Source organism: Lissotriton vulgaris, chromosome 1_1 (assembly GCF_964263255.1).
Source record: "Lissotriton vulgaris chromosome 1_1, aLisVul1.2, whole genome shotgun sequence".
Taxonomy (NCBI): domain Eukaryota; kingdom Metazoa; phylum Chordata; class Amphibia; order Caudata; family Salamandridae; genus Lissotriton; species Lissotriton vulgaris.
This window is the reverse complement of record NC_141685.1, coordinates 932,531,936-932,550,756: the sequence shown is the minus strand read 5'-3', so window position 1 is coordinate 932,550,756 and position 18,821 is coordinate 932,531,936. Positions and strand designations below refer to the sequence as shown.

At 44.8% G+C, this 18,821-nt stretch overlaps 1 protein-coding gene across 1 annotated transcript in view; it reads left to right on the top strand.

Annotated features, from left to right (window-relative positions):
• LOC147748202 (inactive dipeptidyl peptidase 10-like) overlaps positions 1–18,821 on the top strand; it is a 508,957-nt gene that overhangs the window by 275,658 nt on the left and 214,478 nt on the right. The window contains exon 17 of the mRNA XM_086959116.1: positions 4,827–4,874. Coding sequence (XP_086815242.1) covers positions 4,827–4,874 — 48 coding nt within the window. The remainder of the gene's footprint in view (positions 1–4,826; positions 4,875–18,821) is intronic.

The window sequence follows — 18,821 nt, the reverse complement described above, 5'->3', positions numbered from 1 at the left end:
TAGGCTTCCTTCAAACAGTGTCATCAACACTGTTTAGGATTCTCACAGGTTGAAATGAACCCTAAAAAGTAAAGTGAACCAATATTATTGCAAGAGTATGTAACCATACAGAAAGGTATTTGTGGGTAGGTGATTGAATAATACGTCCTGTACCCATAAAGCCAGAGGGTTAAAAAATAACTTGAGCCAGTTTACACAATAGTGCAAAGGAAGAAAATTAAAGTTTTAGAGACAACCTGCCTAGGTCAGAAAATGTCACCAAAAGGTTGAGCAGGCGACTGGCAAGTCAAACGAGGGGATTGCATGTGATTACAGTGAAAGACACGAAAGACAGATTGGACACCGACTGCCACATCAGAAACTACCTTAGAGTGAGCAGAGAAATCAGATTTCTCTCTTACGTTCACATAACATTTTGATGAACAAATCAGGTTAATGTGACAATCCAATCACGTTGATGATACTCTTGGTTAGCGAGGAGTATTTTAAGACACGTTTTGAAGGTGAGCAAAGAGGAAATGACAATAAACTCAAGGGAGAAGCTTTTTCCAGTGGAACGGTCCAAATAGGTAAATGAGTAAAATTGGGATTGTTGCTGTTGACTATCCTCATGGTCAACTCTTACATGTCTTCATTATATTCAGAACCCTCTCATGGATTGTCTCATTATACTGTCAACACTTAGAAGATTGTCTCCCTTACATTGTCCTCCCTTACATGGTTGTGTCCATTGTACACGTCTCCACTACATTGTCCACCCTTACTCGATTGTATCCACTACATTGTCCACCCGTACCAGGTTGTCTCCATTACATTGTCCACCTTTTTATGGTTGTTTTTATGCTGCCAAAGGACAGTGAGACAGGCTGCCTGGCCGTTGCAGGAGAAGAAAGTAGATGGCTCCTGCCCAGAGTAATCTATCCCCCGTCGTGTGGGAAGATCCATCTCCATCACCTCCCAGCAAGGATGCTTAGCCAGAGGGGACTGTTCCCAAACGCTGGATTCAGGGAAAATGTGGATTCTAGCAGGTCTAGGAGCATGAGAGATAATAGCAGTGCTGGCCAACAAGGGAACCACAACCATCACCACACAGGGAGAAGGCGTATCTGGGTTGCACATGTAAAGATGCAGACTGAGTTGCTTTCTCCTTCTGTCTTCCAAAATTTCACTGTAGAATTTCACATTTCGTAGCGCGCCCTGCATCGCAAAATGCGATGCAGTGCGCGCTACGAAATTCGTTTTATTAATTAAATTGTTTACTTACCTCCAATTATCCATATTCTGGGTTTTAGCACCCCCCACCCTGCCCCTCCGCCGCCCCACCTTTCTGCCCCACCCAAACTCCCTCCACGGGCCGTGGCTGTCAGTGAGACTCCCACAAACTTCTAGACCGCCTATCAGGCTCAGGTCTAGAGGATGTTTCTATCCTGCTGAAAAGGCTTGGACAATGGGCGGGGTGCTTATAACTGCCTGAATGCTCTTTACCCCCTTAAATGAAGCCAACAAGCATGTATTAGGACAGTTAAATCACCCTTTCTAAGAGTGGGAGCAGAGTGGCACAGGTCTTCCCTATCAACTCTGCTGTTCAATACCTACGTGCAACCACGTAAACAGGCATTGGAGCTGCACAAGGCAGGCTTCCATATGCCTGCTGATAATGCCAATAAGAGGTGGGCGAGCCAATAAATTAACAGGGATTGTAGAACCAACTCAAGAATCTGGCTTTCCTCTAGGAGCCAATGCTTGAGCCGAGCATGTAAATCATGCAACAAACATCATGTAAAAATACGATAACGTCTCTTCAAGATTTAAAAAAGTGTCTGTATTTAAGATGCAGATGCGATTCACCCTGATACTGTAGATTGAATCACTACATTGAGAGTTAGTTATTAAGGGAAAATTCCTAAACATCAATTTAGAAACATTCTTGCCCCCATCTTGCAATAATACCATTAGTGAACAAAGAGAAATTCATTTCCTCTTGGTTCTCTAATGCTAAACTCTTCGGTGCACAAGGTGAAGCATACAAGTTTGGGTTTCCATTACCACAAGCCCCCCTGAAATATTAGAGATATGGTGGGCAACCATCTTTGGGTCTGCAGGTTTGCCCTACTTTTGAGTGGTCTTTCTCACTATCCACACACACAGCTGCTGCAGGGTACCAAATGTCCCAATTTTTGCCACTCACAGAACAAGCAAGAGAGGAGGATTGGAGCTGCCATGTGGGATATCATAAGTGAACTGGGAGGGTGACCAGCCCTCACACTTTCAGACCTGCATGAGCTGTATAAGAGGGGCCTGTCGGAGGCTGAGAGGAAGGACCTGCAGCCCAGCAGGGGTCCTGCGCAATGTATCCTCAGGAGAACGCCAGCTATTGTGATGTAGATACAGACGCCTGCCTTTAGACACCCATGAATGTGTGAATGAAAACCATGCTAGGTTACTATACTGCATGTATAGCTTTACTCTTTATTCCATTTAACTTGGTCCAACGTGCTCACATACTGTCAGACCAGTTAAATGAGGCACATGGAGAGTATGCCGTGCCCAGGATCAAACAGTGCTTTAAAGTAGGAGACTCAAGATTGCAAAATACTGCTTCTTGATTCAAAGGACATACATTTACCAACATACTGAATATTGATGAATATAACAAATGTATATGTGGCATTCTGACAGTTTGTGTCTGCAGCATTTTCAGGGTTTTGGGCCTGCCTGTAGTTCTAGGATTCTTGTTGAATAGAATCAAAGTAGTCTAGGCACAGTGGATCGGTTATGTTTCGCAATGGTACTCTGCCTAAATTCGAATATACTACTCACAAAGCAAGCCATGGCTAGTTGTATATTGGCTTCCTTAAGGGTTGTTTCCTGTGGCTCACCGGTGGAATCTTCAGACACACAGTAAGGGTGTTATGTAGCGGATGCTCCTGTGCATACCATAGGCTTATTTACAATCCCCTTGCGCCACCAGAGCATAATGTTTAATATGGGAAAAGTGATGTACCCGCGGTGCAAGGGGCTTGTAATAATATTAATCCACATTTGTAAAGCACGAACAATCACCCGTAAGGCGCTGGGGGCCGTCGGGAAGCCCAGAGTCACATGGTGCAGGGCTGACCTGCCGCCGGCACAGGGGATCAAACCATGATCCCCAGATTCCAGAGTCAGTCACCCTGGCCACGGGGGCCACATCTCTTGTAAATACACCCCTCTGTATATACTGCTCAAGGCCCATCCTACAACTGCTCTAGAGTGCCCATTCCACTGCTCCTGGGTGGACCCCTGACGCCAAATGCCATTGTTGGTGGCACAATGCCCATTCATATGGGATGCCCAGGCCACTCCAGGGCATACACTCCATTTATTGGTTGTATAATAATCAAGCCTGCTCCAGGATGTATCCTTGGGCACTCTAAGGCTGTTATTGTGCAAGCTGTGGTGGTCCTCTATGCCCATTGCTTTTGGTCACCCATTTACGCTCCATGGTGCTCTCCTTTTAACTTATAAAAAGACTTGTTGCATGATCCCCATCCCTTCTGCTTTCTCTGCTACCCTCCTGCATTGGCCCAGAACACATAGCATAATACATGTAAGAATGTGACTCCCAAAAGTGGCACCCAGTGGTAGCGCCCTTCGCCTCGTTACATTTCACATGCTCCAAATTTAAGCTGGCATAAGCAGTTTGATACAAAGGTGGTATAGAGCCATGGATATGCAAGTGTGTCTTTTTTTGCACTTTCATCCACATCCATGCATGTATACAGTAATTTACTTGCATAACAGTCGGAAAAGTCTGTGCCATACATGCATACACCAAAGCACTTCAAACATAGGCCAACCTGAACTCATGCATTTTTTGGCCCTAATTACACTGACTTATAATGCTTGTGAGTACTATATCTCATTCATTTTCAATTGGGGCTAAGGTGTGAGAGAACAATTGTGGCCCTCACGCATAACAACGAAACACTGCCTACTAGTGCCACATCACAGGTACACATGCTGTGAACAACATAAGCACTCCCAGGGTCATGCTGCCAGTCTCAGTGCTAAATTTGAGCCAGTGCTTTCAGGTGCTCGGCACCGGCACCTAATTGTCAAGGGGCTTGTGACAGTCTGCCATTAGGTGGCGCTGTCTGCTAATTTAAAGATGACCTCAACAACAGTTAGTTCATAATTCAATATACATTACAGATGACTATTACCTGCCTCCCAAGCCATTCTTATAGCTTTGAGGGCCTGAAGTAGTCCGAATTGTCACACTAGGAGTGTGATGGTTAGTTGTGTTGTTGTTATCAGTGGCAGCATGTCAGGTGCAATTTGTGGTGCAAACTGCTGGGACCTCCTGAGGAGAGTCCTGGCACTTATTTTATTTATTTTTACAAATTAAGCGCTGAAGTCTGCGAATGTGCTTCTGTGAGGCAAATACAGCTGCAACACAATTCAAGGTTTAGAGGCGAATCTCTTTGGAAAGAGCCAGCTATTCTGGGATTTACAAAATGGTAGACGATGCAACACAAACAGTAAAGTGAGCTATTTAAGTGTATTAATTAGCTAATGAATTGAATTTTTTGCTTGAAGAGCGGAATCAATTAATTCAAATGCTTTAATAGCGCTGCTGAGTCCTTCTCCTCCGAAGACTTAACGTTACTACTGTACTATTTTCCCCCCACCGCCATACTTACACTGCCCCACACCGACCAGTGTTCACTTCTCTCTTACCCCCATACTCTACTAACACTGCGTCCAACCCGTCACCCTACTGTTGCCCTACACTGCTGACCTCCGACCCACTAATAGTGTCTCCTATTCTGTCTCACTTTCAGGGCCGGGCGTGCCTCAGATCTCAGTGCACAAGACGCAGGATCCCAGGGGTAAGTCATTTCATGTACCTAACATACTCCTACCTGGTGAAACTTTTTGCACAAACTCCTGGTGCAAGTTACATTTACTTTGGGCGTTCAATGGATTTTTGCTCTAATGTAGGGGTAAGGTCAACAATAAGGAGAAACCTAAGCACGCCGTTTGCCCTGTTCACACCATTCTACTGTTTGCGTTCAGTTTCACCGGGAATTTAGGGGCATATTATCAAGGGCCTTATCGCCGCTTTAGCGGGACTTTTTCCCGCTAAAGCGGCAATAATTTCATCGCTCTATTAGCAAGCTGTCGCTAACAGCAGTTAGCGACAGTTTGTAGGCGATAGCAAGTGGTTTGAGGCCTGCTTTGCATGTCAGCAATATTGATCACTAATGACATGCAAAGTGGGCGTACCCAACCTATTAGCGACTGAAAGCAGTCGCTAACATCGCTATCGCCTATTATCAACGCAGGCACAGCGATGAAAAAATTTGCGCTAAGTGCGAATATCGCCAAAAACTAACGCCTGCTCAGACCACTTCTTAACCTGTATATCCAATGGGAGTTGGATATTCAGGTTAAGACCCTATTGGCGTTAATGCCTGAATATCGCTGGATTTCCAGCGATATTCACGCTTTAAGCCACTATCGTATTTGAGATAAACGTTGCTAATAGCACGTTATTTCTGCAATAAAATCCAGAGATGCGCAGCGATAAAAAAAATATTGCTTAGCTAATTTAGCGATAAATATCGCTAGTTGTTGATAATATGCCCCTGGATGTATGACGTTACAACGCATACTTTTACAATGCCTACCTTTACAACGCGGTTTTTACCACGCATACCATTACAACGCATAATGCTTTTAGGCGCTGGATAGTGAATGGTTTAATTTACTATTCCAACTCCAGTCCCCGTGGATAGTAGGGAAGGTTATTGGATAGTAAATTAACCTATTCCCTATCCTAGAGCGCCCCCCAGCGCAATGCGTTGTAATAGTTTGCGTGGTAAAAGTTGCGTTGTAATGGTAGGTCGTTGTAAAAGTTGCATTGTAAAGGTTGTATACCTATGCCCCTTAGTGTTTGTGGAAAAAATGTGCACGAATCCCAGGCGAGTCAATTAGCTTGTCACTCGTAAAGGCACGCTGCTAAATACTGTTATTATCTCGCGCCAACCTCCAAACAGCCGTCCCTGAAGGAATGACGTGAGCGCGCAGAACAAAATTAGCTTGAAATAGGTACATTTACTGTTCAGTGACATTTCTTAGGCCTGAGTGAAATTTGCTTTACGGTACGCCGGTGTAATTAGCGCAACGTCACTAATTCAACATTACTCTTGTTACATGAAATTACACTGTTCCATCACATTTCATAATTATGCGCGGTTCGCTGTAAACATTTACTGTGCATGCATCAATTGCAGGAAAAATGTACAGCAAATTTAAAGAAACAACGCGAATAACAGAGTGCGAGTGGTTGTTGTTTGTGGTCCTTTTGTGTCTTTATAGTCTTCCATCCAACGTGCATGCTGGGGCAGATTTCATGCTAAAACAGAGCGCCAAGTGCAAGCTTTGCTTTTCACGCAATTACACATGATTTTGCTGCAATTTTGTGTAATTATGCAAAAGCAATTTACACAAATTTCACACATACCTCATTTCCATGAGGGTCCGTTGTAGAGGTGTCAACATTGTAAATTGACAACACTCCTCCAAAGGTAAACGCTAACGCAACTTTCACCGGCATTCAGGCCCTCATTTATGGGGATTTGGCGTATGTCAGCGCAGCAAGTTACCTTGCTGCGCTGCCCTACGTCAAAGTGAAAGGGTAGGAATGCACCTTATTTATCCAATACGGCGCATTCCTGTCCTTTCTCCCTGTGCTGGTGGCGTTTTGGCAGCCTAGCGGCAATGCAGCCACCCTTCCACCATGGTACATCATGGGTGTCGGTGTTGTTGGCATGAGTGTTTAAGTGCTGGAAGGGGTAACTTCCTGATCAAAAATAATCCAGAAAGGCGTTTTCGTCATGCATTTTCACAGGAAAAAATGAGGAGAAATAAATATATTTTTCCCTGTTATGCCTGCCCTGGCCTGGGGAGGCATATAATCTTGACACATTCCCAGGTTTGCAAGTCCTTGTGACTTTGGGAATGCATCAAAACCCATGGGAGTTTCATGGGAGCACCCAAAGCAAAGCCCATGGAACGCTTTCCTTGCACAGGGTAAGGCGACTCAGCAACTTGCGCTGCATTGCCTTACTCGATTCATGAGGTCACTCAAAGCCACGCAATGTGACTTGTGTGACTTTATAAATGTGACTTAGAGCCTTGCCTGTACCACTTAGTGTGGTGCACACGAGACGCAAGGCTCTCATCAATATGCCCCAGAGCAGGCGTTCAACGCCCATTGGGCTGAAAGGGCTTCAGCCCCCACCGTCGTGTGCCCTGGGCTGCTGCTGCAGCTCAAGCTGCTGTGGGCTCTGCTGTGCAGTGTCTGGAGTCTTATCTCCGCACACCCAAGTTTTTCACAGGTCTTTAAAGCCCATTTGCATACATTTGTAAACTGGTTACCAATGCTGTTTGTTTTCTGGTTCCAGTACCCCCTGGGCCCCCTCTCTGCCTATTCCTTACATTTGTATTTAACTTTTACAGCCGTAGTGTGAGAATGCATTTCATGAAAAGGAATATAAAGTAGAATAACCCAAATAAAAATGCCAGCCATGTGTTGTTTGAAGAGCCTGCGAAGGCCTTATCTTGACACTGAATAGGGTGATAAATAAAATAGCATGTATTCATTTGTAATGTGACTTTCCAATCTTTGTTCCCTTTAACTATCTGTCATGGATCATCAGGGCTGGACTGGCCGTAGTGGGCACCGGGCAATCCTCTGGTGCGCCGCATGGGTGGTGGGCCTGTTTGGGCCTCTTGGGGGCCGGTTTTGTTACAGGGCCGTTTTTGCAGCATAGCTGCAAAATCGTCCCTGTAGCAAAAACGGCCGAAAACCGGCCCTGGCAAAGAGCTCGGTGGCACCACAACCCCCCGAGCACTTTGCCAGGACCGGTTTTGGTTCCCAGTGCGGCCCTGTGGATCATTCAGGCAGCCCTAGAACACAGCTAAAAATGCTTTCTATTTATATTTGCTGTTCCAAGTATGCACAGAAAAGTGCTGAAAATAGGTTTTAGGTGACTGCTTATTTTTGGACAGCCTGGACCATCAATATAATGAGCTGACACCCTAATCACAAGAATGGAAGTTTCCTGTAGGATAAGGACAATATTTATTTCCTCCACCTTCGATCCCTAGACCCTGATTAATGCCTTATTAGAAATAGTATAACTTATATCTGAAACCCTACACCAGCCCTTAATAACATTCTGTGTTACTTCAAATGTCTGGGAATGCACCCTGTTTTCAGACAACTCACTCCTTATTCTCGCCCTTCACTTTCATGCTGACCCTGCACTCACAGTGATCACTTATATCATTCACCCGCTTACCTGCACTCAAAGCGATCACTCTGCACTCACAATGCTCTAGCACTGTTTACCCTGTACCTCCCACCCTGTAGTCACACGAGCACGCTACTCACCCTGCTCATGTGACACTTCACTCGCCTGTCCCCCTCACCGCTTACTCTGCATTATCACTCAAAGTCCATCACTAACCATACATTCATTTGTACTACTCTGCACTTATATCTGCACCCAAATTCATATGGTCACCTCATTCATGCTGCAGTCACCCCTCTTACCCTACTCCCACACTGTAGCATTGCTCACTGTGTACTCACACGGGAACTCCTGTCACCCACACAGTGCAGAGGGCTAATGTGCCTGCTGTAAAGAACGTGTACCATGCTGATCACAGAACTGAGTATGAGTAAACTACGGGTAGCCCTATAAAAAAGTGAAATGTTAGTCAGAAAGGGGCTATGGAAAGATGAGGTACAATGTTGGATAGTGATAGTGAGGGAGTTCATGGAGAAGGAGGAAATGGGAGGGGGGCACCAAAAAAGACAGTTGCACAGTATGCGACCAGTGCTAGGCCAGCCCTGGCTGGGAGTGTTAGTCACCCCCGCCCCCTGAAGTTTGGGTCTAGTTGCGCCCCTGCCTCAGAATATGCTGGAACTTCACAACTGAACAAACCATGCACGTCGCATTGCTTTGGGGGATCCAAGTTTTCTTCATTCGCTCCCTTGACAGCACTGATTATCACTTAGTGCAGAGCATTTCAATAGTCATTGTCATTTGCAGTTTGTAGAGAATGCTGAAATGAATCTGACCAAATGCTAATTTCTATTACTTTGTAGTCAATATGTTTTCAGCTCCTCTATGCTATGTACTTGGTGGCTTATTTACAAGCCCATTGCGCTGCTGGTGTGTCTTGTAAATATGTTTCCCTTTCACGCATAGCTCTGCGTGAAAGGGGCGTTCCATGGGTGTTATTGTGGGTCTTCCCACACAACATCCATAGAACTTGATGCATTCCCAGAGTTACAACATTTTGAGGAAAATACCTTTAATGATTGTTTTTGTGCAGGAATTTGTCCCATCCTGCTTGGAAACAATCATCCCCTCAGCACAGGCACCCTTGTAAAATGACGCAAGGGTGTCTGCGCTGGCACACGGCTGCTGTTTGTGGACCGGTGCAGGGGAGAGGGACAGGAACGCGCCCTTTCTTGTAGATACGGCCCATTTCTGCCCTTTTATTCTGACGCACGGCAGCACAGCAGGAAGGCTTACTGTGCTCCCGTGCGCCACAATATTGTAAATGAGGCCCTTGGTTCTAGTTTCTAATAGCACACATGAGCTGGAAACAATGGAATGGACTTAGAGTAATTATCAGTTGTTCAAATCAATGCATGATGTCCATCTATTCGTTTGTGCTCTAGAAGTAAAATTCTCGTTATTTTTGTGTCAAAAACGTCTACAAATGTGTTAGTTGCTCTCTGATTGACAATTTAGATATTGCTGTGGTGACCTGAGTGGTCGATTCTCTTAGCCTTAGCACTGGTTCTAGGCAAGTGTTATTCTTAGTGGTGTCAGTAAATGTATCTTTTTGACAGGAGTGGTGGTGGCTGAGGCCATATATGCCCTCTCCTTGAAGCTCATAAGATCTCACTTGTGAGTCAATGAATGCTCTAAATTTATTATCCATATATAAAACCAATTACCCTAGTTGTATTTGTTCACTAAATTCAATGTCAAGTAAATGAATTGTCTTAGGCTGTGTATTTAATACTAGTTATTTATCTTCTGTGCAATTTACTATATACTTACATATGTCTGTTAGATCCCATTCAGACAATCAACAAACACAGTATTGCACTATATAACACTATACATGACTTTAACATGAGTAATACCGTGATAACAAATTTACAAAGTGCTATTAACACCAGTCTGATAATATACAAAAAGCAGAGGTTGCAATTGCTATTATTATATATGCAGATATTCTCTTGCAATTAGTGTCTACTGGAGATCTAGATCAGTTTTGTTACAGTAGACTTTTAAGTTCACAAGTCTTTTTTGGAGGTCTACTGTATGACTTTTGTCCAAAGAAGCCACTCCTTAAGTTTCCCGACAACGTATTTCAAACCTCTTAGTTCTTTTGGGTTCTCCTCAGAGTCCTGAATGGTTAAATTCTCGTTCTTTTTGGATCATAACTCATTCATTTTGCTTTTCAAAGATTCCTCTTCCATATTAAATCGGTTAACTTCTGTCCTCCTTTAAAGTTATTTTGCCTTGGCAATCAGTAGCGAAGAAAACTGAAGCAAGCAGGAATCGGAGAGATGCTAAGCCCCGATGCAAGCCTTAAATAAAATATGTACAGTGTTGTGTAGTGCAATAATATGTTTGTTGATTGTCTGAATATGGTCGAACGTATATATATGTAAGTGTAGAGGAAATTGCACAGAAGATCATGAAATAACTGGTAATATATACACAGGTTAAGACAATTCATTCACTTGGCCATGAATTTAAAGAGATTGTTTCAACAATTGCAGCTGGGGTCATTGGTTCAATACATATTTGAAGGTGGGCTAACACAGCTGTTTCAAAAGGGCCCAACCCCCAAATAAGCAACCTAAATTTATTATCCAACATCTATTACAGGAGCAAATTGGAATTTAGTTTCTTCCAAACCTAAATAGCGGTGTATGAAATGTATTCTTAGTTGATCTGGTTTGGCGGGTCTTCTGTAGCTTGACCCAGAAAAAGTGGTGAAATGGCCAGTGTCTTGTGATGTAGAGATTGGGGTCTTGAGACCTGTCAATCACTGAACACAATGGCTGTGTCTTCTCCCACCTTGCAGAGGATGGAGAGACTCCTTCCCATAGCCACAATGCCACTTATTACCAATGATAAGATTTGAAGGTAAATTAAAATGAGAATGCAAGGGAGCCAAGAACTCAGCTGTCGAGAGTCCAGGGCAGAGGAGGACCAGCCCCCCGCCCCCTCCCGCAAAGACTCTCCGGGCAGGAATCAGACAAATCAAAAATATGAAAATAGATGGCAAAAATCAGGGACACAAAGTAGTAACCTAAGGGCCTTTGAACACGCTGACAATAAAAGTCACAGAAGCGTTTTTAGGTCTCGGCCTAGCGAACACTGCGCAGCAGTGTTCACGCAGCCAGAGTACTTTTGTACGGGTTTTCAAAATGGACCTGGAAATTCCACATGCTCATGCATGTTCATTTCCTATGGTCCATTTTGATTGGGCTTAGCTAGCGTGTTGTTTTTTAACAGAACACGCGCTAGGCCATGGGCGGTCGCGTAGCTCCGCCCATGGCCTATTGGTGTCTGTTACGCGCACCAAAGCCCATATGTTTTCAATTATCGTGCCCAAGAACGGGCGCGATAATTGAAAACATATGCCTTGCAGTGGCGCATGCGCGCGCACCACTCACGTGCGTTTTTTTTTTTTTACAATAGCGATCACGAAATCGATCACTTTCAGTGCTGCTTGTTTTCTTAGCTGCCTGCAGACACTTCCCGTCACACTTAGCCGCGACGAGACAGGTTATTACATAAATTGAGCAGCAGTCGCTAGGAGAGCTCTGGAGTCCAATCATGCAGCAAAAAGTATTTTACCGAATAAAATTGCAGACCAAGTTCTTTCCCTTCTTTTCTCCCTTCTGTTCTTTTCAAGGTCCTTGAGGGTACACCGCCGCCAGCCACTGGCGCGGGAGAAGGAAGGGAGACCGTCTGAAATCATCGCTCTAGGTGTATTTATTTCACTTGTGTTTATAACCACAAATGTGTCTGCGGTTATCTTCAAGCGAGAGTTCTTGGGGTAGATACGAGTAACACACTACAGAGCTTAACATTATGAAATAAAAAAAGTTCCACTTTAAACATCTATATGCTTATTATTTGTTAAATCAGAAAGTACCTTGTTTTTTAGTTCAGTTTCGTGGCAACCTTGCCACCCATCATGATTGTCTCTCTCGGCTAAGATACCCAGTGCGGGCGTCTGCTCTGGGCTGCTGAGTAAGAATCACCACTTTGACGGTGACCGCGGTCCCGTGGTTCACTCAGCCATGGTGTGGGTGACAGTACCTGATTTCTTTGCGAAGCGTCAGTGTCTGTATATGCAGGCTCTGTTTGCTCTCTCTCCGCACTGTACGCAGCACCTGATGCAGCCAGGCAGCCAGGCCTCTCATTATGATGCCGCGCCGGCAGTGTTATCTGCATGATGATTGTGAGATCGAGTCTCACCAGCGGGTGACACGCATTCGACACGATGCTGACACTAGTGACTGCAGACTTAAATCAGACACTTCACAGTGCCCCCGTGAGTGTGACTGACATCGCCTCGACCGCGCCGGTGTCCAACGTGCTGGCTGGGGTATTTACGCGCACCACCACAGCACAAAGTTAGGCTGGCTGCGGCCACTGCCAGTGCCTGACAGAGACTCAGTCCGAGACTCGCTGGGAAAGCCTTCAGGGGCAGACAGGGACGACATGATCATCGCTGAGCTACCTACAGCACAAGTCAGTCCAGGCAGTGTCCCTGCCCGCCGCTTCTTCACTCACTGAGACGACTCGAACCTCAAACCTGCTTTCTGCAACACTGTGGAGGTAAGGTCACATACGACTTGAGCAGGCCCCCTAGATCTCATTGGACAGTTGGTGAGTCTTTCAGAGACATGGCTCATTGCAGTCAGCACGCCGCGGGTGCAGGAAATCATTCAGAGCCAGCAGCCTGACCGCCGGCGCCCCATATTTAATTTTGCAACATTGTAGCATGCAATATTCTCTGAGAAGCAGAATGAAGTCAATAACTCTCTCTGTCTCCTGGATCTGTCCCCTGGAGTGCTGGCAAGTCTGCGGGGAGACGAGCTGAGCACTCTGCAGAGCAGCCGACGCACACAAAGGTCAGAGGCACTAGGCAGCGCGCACCACACGCTAGCACATTGGCATTATGGTTTAGCCAGTTTCAGCGCTATCAGTAGAGTGAGCAAAATGCGTGACAATGCATTTTCGTGTGGTGATGCGGAACACCACACTGAAATGTGTTAGAGTCACGCCTGATGCCTGATACATGGCAGGACTGGCTCAAGTCCGCCTGACACGGATTCAAATGTAATCCGCAGCAATAAATAAGCATGTGGAATAACAATAAGCATTCGAAATAGTACATTTAACACAGTATAAGTGAAGGCACGGAACAGGACATGAATTGCCGTTCCGTTATTAAGTCGCTGCGGCTGCATCTCATAATGACAATGGAAGGCTTGTTATTTTCTTGTTTTGTGGCGCATCAGGCGGGAGCAGAGAAGAGACACCTTTGATGTCCTTTCCAGAGAGCTAAAAAAAAAATGTCAAGGTAAAATCTTAAATTATGATGGGTTTTTGCTCTCTTTTCTTCACCCTCCAGCCTGAAACATGTTATTGACATACTTGCATACTTGCGATGTTTATTCTGCTTACGTAGGGTGTCAGGTAAAGAGTATTATATTTGGCCCTATGTGAGTTATTTTCCCGGTCCTGTAAATACCCCCTGATGCAAGTTTTTGGAGGGCCCAGGTGAAGCATGCCACTGTAGAGTTGCATGTTATACGTTGCGTTTTGTATTACTGAGGTCAAAAATAATTGCAGGTTAAGCATGAATATGAATAAATAATATAATATCAATGTCTCTTCTACCTGAATATATACTGAACTTGACGATATGTTAGTAGTTGATATTGTGGCGGTGATACCTGTGACGGTTGATTAAAATGTCACTATTGTGGCTGCCATACCCATTGGTCTCTCACCCATGACGTCATATTCCTCAGACGCAATCTACCCTTCAAACACTCCCTGCTCCAACCACTCATGCCAGCACCTGTTTTCAACTGATCATTCAAGACATGAAGGCTGTGATTTAAAACCAGCCAATAAGGAAACTTGGGGAACCACAGAAGCAGTAGGTTAGAGCTATACAGATGACAGTTTACGTAACACAACATAGCATGTTCTGACTCTTTCTGGGCTGCTCTCCTGTCACTTCTCCCTGCCATGAGTCCTACTTTGTTGGCAACATACATCACACATCGAACGTTTTACCCAATCATATTATCCCTGTGAATCTTCTGCAGGTTGTGTGCTTTTCTAATCGACTCTATAATCACATCCACAACATTAAGAATAGAATAAAAAATCCCTCTTACTAACCTGTCTGACAGACAGATGCAAGGAGCACCATTACTACTCCTTTTGCCAATGTAGTAGAAGTGTTACCAAAGTTGGTAACTGTATAATTCGGGCCTCAGTCTCCTTGTCAGGGATTGAGTGAGGGCAATAGGCACATCTAAGCATTTAAAGGGGCGTTTTCGGGGTTTACCCTCAAGAGGTTTTCCTTTTTGAAAAAAACATAGCCACATTATATATTTTAAAGTACGTCAATTGTATAACAGGACCGTTTCATTGACTTTGTCAGTCTTCCTCTAATTCTTCCTTCAGAAGCAAAAGAAACTTAGAATCCAAGGAACCATCCAGGATTGGATCACCTGTTAGCACCTGACAGAATTAGCATCTTCTCACTCCCTCTGTTTACATCACTTGCTTTCACTACCACGTTTGATGTTCTACTAGGCGAAATCATTCAACAACTCCTCTTTAACACCTATCTTACATGGCTTCTGGACCACATCAACCCCTGCAACCTAATCTGATACAACTATGTCAATAACACTAACCCCCTTCTAAAGCTGGAAAATGTTATGGACACTTCAGGACTAGATCATTGACTCAGCGTGGTCAACCAATGGATGGAGAGGAGACACCTTAGAGTAACTGTTCCAACACCAAGAGCCTAACTTCTGAAGAATGGAAGCGGTACCCGCCTATATCCATCTGTGCCCAAGAACTCACCACTGCCAGTGACATCGATCGACTGAAGTAAGAAATCATGGAGTTTTCATTGACTCAAGGATATCATTGATGCCCCAAGTGGACCTAGTCACTAGTTGTAAATACAGTTGGGTAATTTAGGTGGCTCCTGGACATGTCACAGCGGCTTCTTTTGGCGTCTCAGGTATAATCACCCTTAGATCTTAAGAGGCTAACTCTCTGGTCTCCCTGGAGGGTCACTTTATTATCTCACGTGAAGGTCATTTGAGGATACAATGTGAGGGTCACTTTAAGAGCTAACATGAGGGTTATTTTATTAAATGATTTAAATTTCACAGGAGGGTCTCCATCAGCCGGCCAATTAATCAATGTACTGGTACACTGCTTCTTCCCAGTGGCGATAGATGCAAAGCAGAAGTGTGCCTGGGATTTATTGAGGCTTAACAGCAGTGCAAGGTATAACTCGGACCAACCGTCAAGGGGGAGCAGGGAGTCTGGAAGCACATGCTTCAGAATAGGAGCATAAACTGTGTGCTCCTCAGAGCTGACAACATTACGCTTATCTGCCCCCTCACCCGCCCCACACACACACACACACACACAGACACACCCACACAGACACACACACACAACCACACACACATACACCACACATACACACACACAACCACAAACACACAGCCACACACACAACCACACACACACACACACACAACCACAGGCACACACACAACCACACACACTACCACACACACACAAACACAACACACACAACCACAAACACAACACACGCAACCACAACCACACACACAAACACAACACACACACAACCACACACACCCACACACACAACCACACACACAACCACACACACAACCAAACACAAAACCACACATACAACCACACATACAACCACACATACAACCACACACAACCACACACACACAACCACACAGAGAACCACATCGTCAGTGCACACTTTCACCAAGCACAGACACCATCAGTCATCAGTGCACGCTTTCACCGGGCACAAACACCCCCAGCCTTCAGTGCACGCTTTCACCAAGCACACACACACCACCAGCCGTCAGTGCACGCATTCATCAGACACACACCACCAGCCGTCAGTGCACGCTTTTACCAGGCACACACACCACCAGCCGGCAGTGCACACTTCCACCAGGCACACACACCACCAGCCATCAGTGCACAATTTCTACAGACACACACCGCCAGCCATCAGTGCACACATCAATTGTTAACGCATCCACAATTAACTATTGTAGCAATAGCAGTATGGCGCACTTTACTTTTAAACATATTAATCTAAAGCGCAGCATGCCACCATTGCTACCAAAATAAATACAATTTTTTTTGGCCTACAATTTATAGACTTTTGTTACAATTGGTGTTGCAATATTTAGCAATGCCAATAGCTCAAATTTAATTAATCCTAGACCTATTGAATTGTAAATGCTTGTTAATGCAAGGTACTGTCCTCTATAGTGACATTTATAGGGAGAAACGGGAAGAAGTATGCAGGAGTTATCACGAAATGACTGACAGGAAATTAGGTTGCCATGATGGATTGGGAATCTAGTGTCAATTTAGCATACAGCAGAATACTTTTGAATTAGGAAAAACAAAAAAAGTCACTTCCTATCCCAGAGAGGAGAAAGGTTGCCATACTGAAGTTGGTAATGTTATTGAGAGGTAAAACTGAAGAAATGTGCATGTCAGATGAGGACTCACACTGCAGAAATCTCTGAGATGTAGATATGGGAAGGATGCTTGTTTGTGCTTTTTTAGCGCCCAGGCAGAAGAGAGCCCTGGTTGTCTGACTCACGCAGTTCAAATATCATCACTCTACTCTGAGCTGCTGTGCCAGCACACACACATGAACTCACATGCAAGTGGGAAGAAGGAGCTTGCCAGAAGACACTGCCCCAATGTGCTGCGCAACCCACAGGATATGTGCACTCAGACCCTGTGGTCTCTAAGATGAGTGTTTTAAAAAAGATGAGTGTGCCTTTGAGATCATGAACCCACGGGGTGGGGCGGTTGGTAGCCCCAAACTACAGTACAAAGTGGGTTGAGGCATTTCTCCAAGATAGAACGAGAAATTCTCATGTGGGGCAGACAGTGGCGGCTACCAGGTACTGTGGGTGTTAAAAGTTAAATAAATGAATAAATAAAAAAAGACTTACTTTCCTCAGCGACGTCCTTCTTCAGTCTCCTGACAGGCTCCAACGAGGGACCCAGCAACCTCACCTAACCGATCCTGGCACTGCTCTCACCAGCATGAGAGGAACACCAGGATTAGAGGGTGCAGCTTCACTCAGCTCTCCTAAGAGCACTGGAGGCCTGCGCTTTCTCTAAACCAGCTGTCTAAGACAGCTAGGTTATAGAACTTTAAAATGTGCATGTCTGGCTGGCCATCGCAAGACATTGGCCAAAGGGGCACGCGCATTTTAAAGCTCACAACTCCATGCTGCTGCCACTCGGCAGCACTGGCTCGCCCCGTTCCAACACTTAGTTCGGGAATGGTTACTGAAAAAAAAATGGTAATGAATAAATGTTATTACAATTTTATTTTTCAGCTCTGGCCTGGGACTTTTCTTAGTGGGGCGACTCTCCTCCGCTCAAACGGAGGAGCCACCCCTGGGGGAAGATCCAAGTTATCATGTGTGGATGTAAATAGAGGAGCCCATGATGCCCCTCTTTCTTCAAACTTTGTGTTGCTTGTTTGGGGTTTCGACCCAGAATAAATTGTGGTGTATAGTGCAATCCAGGCTGCGGTATCCCTGTTATTGGTATGCCCGACTGCACATAATGATGAATTGGAGGAGTGTCTGGCAACGAGCGATCACTAGAGGGGAATACATGAAATATCACTTAGAATATAAACAAGACCAGTGGAATATGTGATTCTGTGACAGCGGCTTCTGTCGCATATTTATGGATGTGCTGCATTTGGAACATAATCCATCATCTGATGTATAGTCTGCAGATTTTTACACAGAAAATGTGTTTTTTCCTCAAACTGTTCAAAAGTTACTAAAAACATGGCGACAAATGTTCACACCCATTGGAAGGCACTTTGCAAAGGTATAGCGGTCACCTTTCATTTTGTATTTGTACCAGTTGTTAAACTGGTCTGTATTGAGTTGTTAAACTGGTTCCAAACAGTATTACCCTGTGTAAAATAATGAAAAAATAATGATGTTATAGTATTAAGAGTGCTGCATTATGCAGCATAATTTACAATTTCTTGCTGCCTAATTCCATGTGTCCATGACTATCAATTCGAAAGGGAACGTGTGACGCATTGCCTGTAAACGAAAACAGCCAATAAACTGAGGCCTTTATTCAGTCGCGCAAATAAGTGTTGTCTCCATTAAAGGGATATGGTGGGCAACTAGGTAGGGGTACCCCTCCATAGAGACGTTTTAAGCCATGGGCAAAGTGGGAAATTGCCCAAGGTCCCCACACTTCAAGGGCTCCCATGAGAAACTGAATTTTCTATTTATTTGGCCTCTGTCCATTCTTTTACTTCCTTCCTCTCAGCCTACATCTACCTCTGATGCTGCCTCACAAACGAGTGTCATCTTAAGACTT